Source organism: Peromyscus leucopus, chromosome 6 (genome assembly GCF_004664715.2).
Source record: "Peromyscus leucopus breed LL Stock chromosome 6, UCI_PerLeu_2.1, whole genome shotgun sequence".
Lineage (NCBI taxonomy): Eukaryota > Metazoa > Chordata > Mammalia > Rodentia > Cricetidae > Peromyscus > Peromyscus leucopus.
Window position 1 is genome coordinate 93,387,844 of NC_051068.1, and position 13,861 is coordinate 93,401,704.

Genomic DNA, 13,861 nt, shown 5'->3' on the forward strand with positions numbered 1-13,861 from the left:
AGTAATCTAAGTTGATATCATCATGTAGTCTGTGAAAAAATACTGGGAATGGCATACGATCTTGAACTGGTGGGTTTCAGCAGAAAACCACCGACACTGAAGTAGAGATTTGCAAGAGGATGATGTCTTGATGGCTTAGACCAGACCAATGCTACTCTGACTTTTGGTAAAGGACCAGTAGCTCAGTTCATTCTGCATAAAATGAATTTGTGTCAAAAATTCTGTCAGTACCAAATGGACATGCTATTCTCTAACTGTCTTCTAAGTATTTTTTAATGTCACCTAAGTATTTTACTGTCACCTATGGCTTAAAGAAGCTTCTTTTGGCAGTAAGGAGCAGTTACTGCACACACAAGTGCTCAGCATTAAATAACAAAATCATTCTCTCCAAGGCTCAGGGACCATCACAAGATATAAGAGCCAGTTGAAGGGGTAGAGTGTTATGAAAACTGTCTTCTGGGCATGACATGGCCTTGCATTATTGAGCACTCAGTATCTGCAATTATTTGCACAAGATCTGTATGAGATTGAACCTGCCAACATTCTATCAAAGAGAAAGGAGAATCTACAGGCACTTATGATTACTAAGAAAAGACATCTTCAGTAGTGTAGGTACTGAAGTTGCCCCCGGTGGTGGTTTGAGTGAGAAGGGCCCTCACAGGCTCATGTTTTGTTTCAAAAGCACATGCCATTCCCAGTTAACTCTCTCTGCTTTGTGCCCCAGTATCACACCTGCCTTCCTTGCTGCATGCTCCCTGCCATGATGGTCACGGACTCTACGCTAATCCTCTGGAACTAAAAGTTTTCAGTAAAGTCTTCTACAAGTTGTCCTGGTCATGGTGTCTGTTCACAAACTAGAAAAGAAATTAAGGCCCTTGTTACTGTAAATAACCCTTCACACATACTCCTGTAAGTGACCATAAGATACTCACACATGGAACATACATGCTCTCGAATGCACACACACAAGAAGATTGACATGAAGTAGAAAGGGGACTAGTATGGAAGAGGAAAGGGATAAACAGGAATGATAGAGGAACAAGAAAGGGTAGTAAGAATGGGTGAGTATGATTAAAATACATTATATACAGGTATGAAAATGCTGTAATGAAGGCTGTACGTATAATTAAAACCAGAGAGAAAATATATGCCTTGTTTTTAAACACACAAAACATTCTATCAACATCAGCACTAAGTAAACTATAGCTACAAATGATTTTGCACATTAGTGCAAGTTAAAAAAAAAAAAAAAAAAAAAAAAAAACAGAAAAAAGGATTTTGAGCTACACCTGTTTAGGATGGAAACAGTTGAAGGACACACTGAACAAAAATTGAGGAATTTTTATGAGGCTTGTTAATGAGAACAATGCTGGCATCTTGTGCGATGAGACACAGGGAATACAAGGAATCAGAAGCTGCACTGAACATTCTAAGTTTGAAAGTATACAATGACTGGCTAGAGTCCTAGTCTGGGTCTTGAAGTTCTGAGCTACAGAAGCTAATGTAAGCATTGATATAACTAAGTTGTGTGAATAGACGTCTGCCAAACAGAAGTGGGGTATGCGAAGGGGAAAAGAGAGCTGGAAAGGTAGGAGAAATCTAGGTAAGAAGTGTCAGATACCAGAGGGAAAAAACAAAAAACTAAGAAAGGTGGGGTTCACAGTATACAGTATTACCTAAAGGTTAAGCAAGACAAAGACTGAAAACTACTACTGAAACTGAACTACTCTAATGACCAGTGCTAACAGTTGAAGGGTAGTTTGGGTAAACAGGGATGAAACCAAATTACAGTAGACAGAGAAATCAGGAGGATAGAAAAGATATAAGCAGCAAACAGCTTTCTTAAGAAGTCTGATTACAAAGGAAAACAGGAAGAAAGGATGGTGGATACAGAGACATGTAGAACAGTAGAATCAGCAAGATCTGAAGTAAATTCACTAGAAGCAAGCGCATTTGAAATCCTGGTGATTAAGCAGTTGAAATGAAAAAATAAAAGTCAAAGTAGATAAGACAATTATGGCATTATTACTAATACAGCCTGAGGTAGCAAAGAATGAGATCTATGGATCTGTTCTTCACTGATTTTAGAAAAGTGCTGAAATATGCCTTTTATTAGAAAGACAGGTATAAGTATCAGATTTTGCTAGAAACTACTAGAATAATCATCTGACATTTTAAAAACCTGTGACACAGGAGGGTGAGGAGAGGCACAGTAAAGTATAAACTCTGATACTGTGTAAAACGGAGTACTACTGACTAAAAGAATGTGAAAAGATTTCCCCATGAATGACTACTTTCTGATCACACCAACAAAATGTAAAGCATTTTCAACTATCAGATGATGTAATAGTATGTAATATTCTCTACGTACACCATTGAAGGCATGAAGAATGTAGATTGCTAGAATCACCAAAAGGTTTCCCATGTTGTTTATATGGCAAGAAAATAGGGCAAGTTAGTGTGGAAAGTGAATACCCTTTTCCTTCTCTAATAGGTTCAGCTACCAGAATGCATACTTAAGAAAGTTTATTACTCAGCTGGGCAGTTGGGGCCCACGCCTTTAATCCTAGTACATAGAGGCAGAGGAAGGTGGATCTCTGTGAGTTTGAGGTTAGCCTGGTCTACAGAGTGAGTTCCAGGACAGCCAGGGCTACACAGAGAAACCTTGTCTCAAAAAAAAAAAGTGTATTACTTTTAAAATTTTCACTTTAGACTTCTATCTTCTTTAGTGAAAACCTTAGTTGAGCATATATAAATAATCACAAATGTATATGGCTGGATGCTTATCTGCACAAAAGTATATATATATATATATATATATATATATATATATATATATATATAACAATTGTGGTTCTTTATCATGATATTAAATGTTAACTATAGATTACTTCAGACAAGATATACAGAACACCTATTTTTCTCTGTAACAAATGTAGCATAAATTCTAATCAAACTCCAGTTCATCGATCCTTTGTCAATATTTTCCTCTGGATTAGGCAGATTAAGAGACACACACAGACACAAACAAACAAATATATATTACACACCAAGAAAATGTATACCATTTACAAATACATCTGACATTGTGGAAAAATGCCATCAAAACCAGTTTCTAGTCACTCCAATAGTATAATTTCATACCACATCAATTTTTGGTATCTTAATAACTATTAAAATTTTCCAGCCGGTGGCGGCAGCACACGCCTTTAATCCCAGCACTTGGGAGGCAGAGGCAGGCCAGTCTGGGCCACAGTAGTGAGTTCCAGGAAAGGCTACACAGAGAAATCCTGTCTCAAAAACAAACAAACAAACAAACAAACAAACAAACAAACAAAAACTTTCCAAAGTTGGGAAGCAAAGCATGTGAAGAATAATTATTTTGGACAAGAAAATTTTAATGGTTAACTGGTATCTGAAAAGCATAGTGAAATAAGATTATATAACCTGAGAACAAGTAGGTTAAGACTAAAAACCTGAAAAGCTAAAAAGTAATATACCTCTTTAAAATCTTAACACTGTTTTATATTAAAGTGAGAAGATGCTATATTAGAACTATTCCATTATTACTAAGATAGCCTTTTTGCTGCTATCTGAAGTATTTTTTATTGGCCAAATCTGATACAGGAGGTGAAAGGAAATGAAAACAAAAAACTGGTCCAACTTTTACATGGGTAATCTTGATCTGAAGGAATCAGGGTAGTAGAGAACATGATCAATATGAAAATAAAAGAATAAAAAGTAAAAAAAAAAATTAGGTTGAGACTAGATAAACTAGACAGACTTAAAAGTTTTGTAACATTAAAGTCAATATGAATTTTTAATCGTTTAAAAATTAAATGAGATAATAAGCCAAAAGAAGTTAAACAGTAAAAACCATTGAATAAATTACACAGAAAGATTTAAGCATTTGGAACAAAAGATGTGTATGCGTTTCCAATGGCATCACAACAAGTGGTCATTTTACTTCTCTATAGTCTCTTACCTTCCATAATTAAAAATGAAAAAAAAGTGAATGATATGAATAAAGCACAGACTAAGAATCTAAAAAAAGTCTTAAGAATTCTTTTAAAACTGTGTAAGATACAATATAACTAGAGCTGATCAGAATGTCTGCACTACATCTATATCCAAGTATCTGAACTAAACTACCTTGAAAAGTTACTACCAGATCGCTACCAAAAGGTACATAACACTATGTGCACACATAACACAACCCCACCGTCTTACCAACATCGGAGAGTTTTGTACCAAATTGCACAAATATATAACACAAGCCTGTTACAGATGACTATAACAGCTATAGTTATTCTTAAAAGTCAATTCTAAGTTAAATTAATACTAAAAGTCAATGAAAAACACATCACTATCCCAAGAGGCTCAAACTTACTAGTTTTGCTTGTTGAGCATTTACTGGATCACCATACTGGAGCAAAGCCTGAAACTGGTTATTTTTTGTAAATGTGATTATCTTCAATACAGCACCAAACTTAGAAAATATCTGTGAAAACATTTGAATCAAAGCATTATTACCAACTATAGTATTTCTTCAAGTTCTAAGCAAGTATGCAAATTACACTACTTACTTGGTGAAGGACATCAAGTGTTACAGGGTAGTACATATTGTCAATAATTATTCTAAGTACTGGACTCTGGGCTGGAGTCACCGCACTCTCACTGACTGTGGTGCCACTAAGAGGTGTATTTGCTGTCTGGACAGCTGTCACAGCTTGAAGAACTGCTTGAGCACGCTGAAATTGACAGACAAGGAGGTTAGCAGCTTAGCCATTATTTTCACTTGCATTTTGTTACATATTATACTATCTCTTTATACTTTAAGTATTATACTGTATGTGTTTCAACATAGTCACCTAAGCACTTTGGCACCAATGCTGACACAGATAGGCAATGCCATTTATTTTGGGGAAAAAAAAACCACACCTGGATAGATATTTACAACCAGAGACCATTTAAAGACAAACTCAGAATTACAAAACTTTAACTCCATATTATTCACACTCTATGAAACAGGTACACTGCAGGAAAGGGACTACTAGTGATCTTTCACAAAAATTATCATTAACCTTATTATATCTAATATGAACTTAGCAATTGGATACTGGGGATTAAAAGCAATTATTTTTTTATATTAATACTATAAAATTTTCTGACCAGAAATTAATGTAATCTCCTAGAGGCCAGACCAGATCTAGGGACCCCAGTCTGTACCTCCTCCTCTGGCTTCCATATCCTGGTCTACAACTTTGGAAGAAGACTTAGGCCTTACCAAAGGCCAGGCCAGATCTAGGGTCCTATAGCCCCCCAAAAACCCAGAGCAGACACCCTACTGTACCCAGAGACAGGCTACTCACCAGAACCCTTGGCCATTTAGGCCAGAAGACCATAGAGAAAAGAGAAGCCAAGGAATAAAACACCCATCCAACAAAAACAAACACAGGAATCAACACCTAGACCTAAAATCATCCCAAATCCAGATGCCTAAGTGCCACAATCAATAACAGAAAAGGCAATATGGCATCACCAGAGCCCTCCTATCCTACAACAGCAAGACTTGAACAATCCAATACAGCTGAAGCACAAGAAAATGACTTTATGAAGATGATAGAGGTCCTTAAAGAAGATATGAACAAATCTCTTAAAGAAACTGAGGAAAAAACAAACAAAAAACTGAAAGAAAGCAGTAAATCCCTAAAAGAAGAAAAAAAAAAAAAACAGAGGAAACTGTTCAAGACCTGAAAATGGAAATAGAATCAATAAAGGAAACACAAATAGAGGGAATCCTGGAAATGGAAAATCTGGGTAAGCAAACAGGAACTACAGATGCAAATATCACCAACAGAATACAAGAGGTAGAAGAGATAATCTCAAGCACTGAAGATACAACAGAAGAAATAGATTCATCAGCCAAAGAAAATGTTAAATCTAAAAAATTCCTAACACAAAACATCCAGGAAATCTGGGACACTAAGAAAAGACCAACCATAAGAATAATAGGAATAGAAGAAGAAGAAACCCAGCTCAAAATCCAGAGAATACATTTAACAAAATCATAGAAGAAAAGTTTCTCAACCAAAGTAAGGACATGCCTTTAAAGGTACAAGAAGCTTATAGACTACCAAAGAGATTGGATCAGAAAAGAAAATCCCCTTGCCTCTTAACAATCAAAACACTAAACATACAGTACAAAGAAAGAATAATAGCAAAGGAAAAAAGGCAAGTAACATATAAAGGCAGACCTATTAGAATCACACTCAACTTCTCGACGGAGACCCAAATTGATGTCTTACAAACTCTAAGAGACCATAAATGTCAGCCCAGACTACTATATCCAGCAAAACTGTCAATCACCATAGATGGCGAGAACAAGGTATTTTATGACAAAATCAAATTTAAACAATGTCTATCCACAAACACAGCCCCACAAAAAGTACTAGGAAGAAAACTCCCAACAGGAAGTTAACTACACTCACAAAAACACCAGCACAATCCAAAGACAGACAGAAACACACACAGAGACACACAACAAACACACAACCACCACCACCAACAAAGTAACAGGAATTAACAATCATTGGTCATTAATTAACCTCATTATCAATGAACTCAATTCACCAATAAAAAAGACATGAGCTAACAGATTGGGTACGAAAACAGCATCCAACATTTTGCTGCATAAAAGAAACACACCTCAACATCAAAGTAAAGAGTAAAGGGTTGGAAAAAGATTTTCTAATCAAATGGACCTAAGAAAGCAGGCTGGCATAGGCTAACCTAATATTTAACAAAACAGACTTCCAACCAAAATTAATCAAGAGATGAAGGACATTTCATACTCATCAAAGGAAAAATCCAACAAAATAATGTCTCAATTCTGAACATCTATGCCCCAAATGTAAGGGCACCCACATTTGTAAAAGAAACATTACTAAAGTTTTAATCATGCATAGAACCCCACATCATAATAGTGGGAGAATTTAACATCCCATTCTCACCAACGGACAGGTCATCCAGACAGAAACTAAACAGAGAAATAACAGAAATTATGACTCAAATGGACCTAACAGATATATCTACAGACTATTTCACCCAAACACAAAAGAATTATCTTCTCAGCACTGCAAGAAACCTTCTCCAAAATTGACCATATACGCAGCCACAAAGCATGTCTCAACAGATTAAAAAAAAAAAAAAGAAAGACTAAACAAACAAACAAGAAAACAACTGAAATAACTCCCTAACCTTTCTATCTTATCACACCACCATGGATTAAAGCTGCATTTTCAACAATAGAAAGCCTACAAACTCATGAAAACTGAACAACTCTCTACTGAGTTACCATGGGGTCAAGGAAGAAATAAAGAAGTTAAAGACTTCTAGAATTCAGTGAAAATGAATGCACAACATACCCAAATTTATGGAACACAATGAAAGTCGTGTTAAGAGGAAAGTTCACAGACCTAAGTGCCTTCATGAAGAATTTGGAGAGATCCCATACTAGTGCTCTAACAGCACACCTGAAAGCACTAGAACAAAAAGAAACAGACACACCAAAGAGGTGTAGATTGCAGGAAATAATCAAACTGAAGGCTGAAATCAACAAAATAGAAACAAAGAAAACAATACAAAGAATCAATGAAACAAAGAGTTGGTTCTTCAAGAATATCAAGGATAGACAAACCCTTATCCAAACTAACTAAAAGGCAGAGAAAGAATATTCAAATAAAATCAGAAATGAAAAGGGGACATAACAACAGACACTGAGGATATCCAGAGAATCATCAGGTCAGACTTCAAATACCTCTCTTCCACAAAATTGGAAAATCTAAAAGAAATGGACAGGGCTGGAAAGATAGCTCAGCTGCTAAAGGCTAGGCTCACAACCAAAAATATAAGAAATGGACAATTTTCTCAATAGATACTACTTACCTAAGTTAATTCAAGATCAGATAAACAATTTAAATAGACCGATAACCCCTAAGGAAATAGAAGCAGTTATTAAATGTCTCCCAACCAAAAAGAGTCTAGGGCCAGAAGATGGTTTATAGTGCAGAATCCTACCATACTTTCAAAGAAGAGCTACTACCAATACTCTTCAAATTATTCCACAAAATAGAAGAAACATTGCCAAACTCTATGAGGCCACAGTCACCCTGATATCCAAACCACACAAAGATCCAACAAAGAATGATAATTACAGACCAATTTTACTCATGAACATAGACATAAAAATATTCACTACAATACTGGCAAACCAAATCTAAGAACACATCAAAAAAATAAGCACTATGACCAAGGAGGCTTCATCTCAGAAATGCAGGGATGGTTCAACATAAAAAAAAAAATCTGTCAATTTAATCCACCTATAAACAAACTGAAAGAAAAACAAAACAAAAAAACAAAAAAACCTCACATAATCATCTTCTTAATCGTGAAAAAGCTTTTGACAAAACCCAACACCCTTTCATGATAAAAAGTCTTACAGCAATCAAGGATACCAGGGACATACCTAAACAATAAAGGCAATTTACACCAAACCTATAGCCAACATCAAATTAAATGGAGAGAAACTTAAAGCAATTCCACTAAAATCAGGAACAAGACAAGGTTGTCCACTCTCTCTGTATCTACTCAATATTGTACTTGAAATTCTAACTGGAGCTACAAGGTAACTAAAGGAGACCAAGGGGTTACAAATTGGAAAGAAAAAAGTCAAAGTATCATTATTCCCAGATGATATGATAGTATACATAAGCAACCCCAAAAACTCTACCAGGTAACTCCTTTAGCTGATAAACACCTTTAGTCAAGTGACTGGATACAAGATTAACTCAACAAAATCAGTAGCCCTCCAATATGCAAATGATAAATGGGCTTAGAAAGAAATCAGAGAATCAACACCCTTTAAAATAGCCTCAAATATTATAAAATATCTTGGTGTACCTCTAACCAAGCAAGTGAAATAATGTATGACAAGAAATTCCATTCTTTGAAGAAAGGTATTGAAAAAGATATCAGAAGATGCAAAGATCTCACATGCTCATGGATCATAGGATTAAAATAGTCAAAATGGCCATCTTACCAAAAGCAATCTACGGAATCAGGGCAATCCCCATCAAAATCCCAACACAATTCTTTACAGACCTTGAAAGAACAGTACTCTACTTCATATGGAAAAATAAAAACCCAGGATAGCTCAAATAATTATGTAAAATAAAAGAAGTATCACCATCCCTGATTTCAAGCTCTACTACAGAGCTATAGTAATAAAAACCACATGGTATTGGCATAAAAAAACAGAGGCAAATCAATGGATTGAATCGAAGACCAAGATGTAAATTCACACACCTACAAACTCCTGGTTTTTGACAAGAAACCCAAAATTGTACAATGGGGGAAAAAAGCATCTTCAACAAATGGTTCTAACTGGATGTCAGCATGCAGAAGCTTGCAAATTGATCTTTATCACCCTGTACAAAGTTAAGTCCAAGCGGATCAAAGACCTCACCATAAATCCAGTTACACTGAACCCAAAAGAAGAGAAAGTGGGAAATAATCTTGAACACATTGGTACAGGAGACAATTTTCTGAACAGAACACCAATAACACAGGCACTAAGATCAACAATTAATAAATGGGATCTCATAAAATTGAAGTTTCTGTAAGACAAAGGAATACTGTCAATAGGGCAAAATGACAGCCTACAAAAAGGAATAAGATCTTTACCAACCCCATATCTGACAGAGGACTGATTTCCAAAGTATATAAAGAACTCAAGAAATGAGGTATCAACAAACCAAATAATCGAATTAAAAAATGAGGTACTAATCTAAAGTGAATTCTCAATCAAACAATCTCAAATGGCCAAGAAACACTTAAGGAGACCTTCAACATCCTTAGCCATCAGGGAAATACAAATCAAAATGACTGAGATTCCATCTTACACCTGTCAGAATGGCTAAGATCAAAAACACAAGTGACAGCTCGTACAAGAGAGGATGTGGAGCAAAGGGGAACACTCCTCCACTGATGGTGGGAGTGCAAATTTGTATAGACACTTTGGAAGTCAGTGTGGTGGTTTCTCAGAATACTGGGGATCAACCTACCACAAGACCCAGCTATACCACTCTTGGTCACATACTCAGAGGATGCTCAGTCATACCACAAGGACAGTTGCTCAACTATGTTCATAGCAGCTTTAACTGTAATAGCCAGAACCTGAAAACAACCTAGATATCCCTCAATTGAGAAATGGATAATGAAAATGTGGTACATTTACACAATGGAGTATTACTCAGCTGTTAAAAATAAGGACACCAGGAAATTTGAAGACAAATGGAGGGAACTAGAAAAAAAAACATCCTGAGTGAGGTAACCCAGACCAATAAAGACAAACATGGTATGTAATCACTCATAAGTGGATACTAGCTGTAAAATAAAGGCTAACTATGCTACAACCCACAGACCCTGAGAGACTAGGTAACAAGGAGGGTTCTCATGGGGGACACCCAGATCTCCCTGAGAAGGGAAAATAGAAGTGATTTCGTGAGTGGACTGAGGGCAAGTGGGGATGAGAACACGAGTAGTCATTTTGTGTTGAGGGGGGCAATGAAAGGGGAGAGTACTGAAGGGGACTGCTGGGAGGGAGCACTTTGGGATCAGATGGAAGCCTGGCACAGGGGAATCTCCTAGGAGACTAAAAGGAGGACCCCCAGCCTAGACTTATAGCAATAGCGGATAAATAGCCTGAACTGGCCATCCCCTGTGACCAGATTGGTGCCTGGCCCAACTGTCATCAGAGAGGAGTCACCCAGCAACTGATGGAGGCAGATACAGACCCACAGCCAAACATTAGGCAGAGTACAGGAATCATGTAGAGGAGGAGAAAGGCATGTAGAGGGGTCAAGGTCACCATGGGAAGGCTCATGCAATCAACTAACCTGGGCTCATAGGGGCTTGCAGAGGCTGAACAGACAACTAGGGAACCTCCGTGGTCTGACTTAGGCCTCTGCATATATGTTACAATTGTGTAGCTTGGTCTTCTTGTGGGACTCCTAATAGCCATAACAGGGCTGTCCCCAATTCTTTTGCTAGCTTTTGGGACCCTACTCCTCATACTGGGTTGTCTTGCGCAGCCTTAATACACAGGGAGGTGCTTAGTCTTACTGCAACTTGATATGCCATGTTTTATAGATACTCATGGGAGACCTGTCCTTTCCTGAATGGAGACTGAAGAGGAGAGGGTGGGGAAGGAGGGGGAAAATGGCAGGAAGGGACTGGGAGGGAAGAATGGGGGGAGGCTGTGGCTCTGATATAAAAGAGATGATTTAAAATAAAAATAAATTAATATAGTTTCTATTATAACTGTCGGGAAAATTTCCAGATATACTGTGAAGGATATTTTTCAGTGTTTATGGTAGATAATTCGCCATCCATACTGAAAAATACACCATTATTTAACTTTCATATTATCTTAACGATCTGACAAATCTTTATTTTCAGATAAATAATATGAATACAACTAAGTGATAAAAGAAAAATACATAGGCCGGGTGGTGGTGGCGCACGCCTTTAATCCCAGCACTCGGGAGGCAGAGCCAGGTGGATCTCTGTGAGTTCGAGGCCAGCCTGAACTACCAAGTGAGTCCCAGGAAAGGCGCAAAGCTACACAGAGAAACCCTGTCTCGAAAAACCAAAAAAGAAAAAAGAAAAATACAAAAGAATTAATATGCCTATGAGAGTGAAGAAGAAAATCCAGGGTTCACACAGCTCAAAACTCAAAAAGTTAAAAACACACATCTAAATAAACATTGTTTAAATGCTAATTAATAATTTGAACTGTAAATGCATGTATCAATACAAGGAGCTCAAATGAAACTCAGCATTTTAAGACTGTAACTACTTGATACTTTAATACTATGGAAAATAAAGAGACCTTAAGAGCATCATTTCCCTACACACATTTATCTACAATGACAGCATTAAATACCACAACAAACATCTGTTACAAATTCAAATGTCTTTTGAAACTAGGAACCATTAGATCACAGCATAAAATTCAGTAAATACAAAAGGTGAAGTTTTCCCTGCAACTTTGTCAGGGAAGTTTCCTTTCCTGTACTAATCTCTCACAATACAGACTGTGGCTATCTTTTCAGAAATAAAAATCAATATAAAAACACATATTAATTCCATGCTTTTTCATGGAATTAATTCCATTAATAATGCTTATTCATCATTAACCATTTCTTTTAGCTTGACAATTATGATCTCTCATAGTAGTAACAAATGACTTTACATTTGTTGTAATACATGAAGCACAGTTAGCTTGGCAATCTAGTTTTCAAACTATTACATATACATAGAAAAGGAAGCAAATGCTATAAAAGACCTCAGTAAAATGCCACAAATTGAACTTGTCTGAACTAATTTCACCTCCCAACAAAAATAATAAATAATAAAAATAAAAACCATTCTACTTTGGTCTAGCTTCTTTCAAGAAACACCATTTTATGATGTATGCTTACGCTTTGCAGATACACAGAGCATGTTCATTCTTTTTGGCCATAAATACTCCACTAAATGGATACATAACAACTTCTTTTACTGCTGCACATCTGGGTCATTTTCAGCTTTGGGCTACTACAATGTAATGGTTGCTTCATGAATTTTCTTTGCCTATCTTTTGATTCGTGTATATTTTCTCAACCACATAACTAGAAGCAGAAAATATTAAATACAGAACATGCATATACTCAACCTGAGCTATTTCAGTTTTCAAAAATGACTCTACCTATTTACATTCCAGTCATCTATATATGAGCACTCAAGCTTTCTTGCATATTAACTCCAACATCTGTTATTAGTTGTTTTGTCTATTTGTTTAGAGATAGGTCTTTACTACATTTTCCAGATTGGCCTTATCAACATTCCATCCATAGGTGAGAGCAAAATGGCAGCAAAAGACTTCAAGCAAGAGAAATCTCATTCAGTTACAAGATTAACTCATTACTTCTGAGACAGAAAAATAGGCAAATAGATGGCCATAAGGAAGGAGACAAACAATAGTTGTTCTGGGCCTTTATCTAACCAAGCACAGAAAGGACATGAGGCAGAATAACAACTTAGTGGAAATCAACACAAATAACTGTCATCTAAGCAATAGAAGTAGCAAGGATTAGAGAGAAGTATATAGGTAAGTATAAAAAGTGAATTGATAGGACTCAGTGATTTTAAATTTTTTTTTTTTTTGTTTGTTTGTTTTTCGAGACAGGGTTTCTCTATGTAGCTTTGCGCCTTTCCTGGAACTCACTTGGTAGCCCAGGCTGGCCTCGAACTCACAGAGATCCGCCTGCCTCTGCCTCCCAAGTGCTGGGATTAAAGGCGTGCGCCACCAACGCCCAGCAAGACTCAGTGATTTAATAAATGGTTGCAATAGAATTTATAGTTAAACACATATTAACTTGCCTCTCTTCTATTATCAAATATCAAAATGACTATAAATAAGTAAAATGTATCAAATACTAAACAATAGGCTAAGAATGATTTTTATTAAATTCCAAGAACAGAGAAAATAAATGAAAACAGATTAAGGACACAGTGAGCACACAGCAAGTTGGGAATTATATATAATTGGGAATTATACTAACAACAACAACAAAAAACACAAACAGGTATCAGTGCAGCAACTGGCAGGTTCACAAGACAGGAAGCACGAACACAGATTAATGGGAAGTTTAGATATTGAAAAAGCAACTCAATTCTTGCTTCTGACTCATCACCTCAACACTAAAAACAACAAAATCACCCCTTAAAAGAATCCAAAGTCCTAAAAGGCATATTT

General features: G+C 36.4%; 1 protein-coding gene across 4 annotated transcripts in view; it reads right to left on the minus strand.

Annotated features, from left to right (window-relative positions):
- The window catches only part of Ptbp2 (polypyrimidine tract binding protein 2), a 65,881-nt gene that overhangs the window by 23,800 nt on the left and 28,220 nt on the right, over positions 1-13,861 (minus strand). For all 4 annotated transcript variants that reach the window (XM_028880090.2, XM_028880089.2, XM_028880087.2 and 1 more), the window contains exons 6-7: positions 4,587-4,751; positions 4,391-4,501 (exon numbers count right to left, since the gene is read on the minus strand). In XM_028880090.2, the coding sequence (XP_028735923.1) occupies positions 4,391-4,501; positions 4,587-4,751 (276 nt within the window). The remainder of the gene's footprint in view (positions 1-4,390; positions 4,502-4,586; positions 4,752-13,861) is intronic.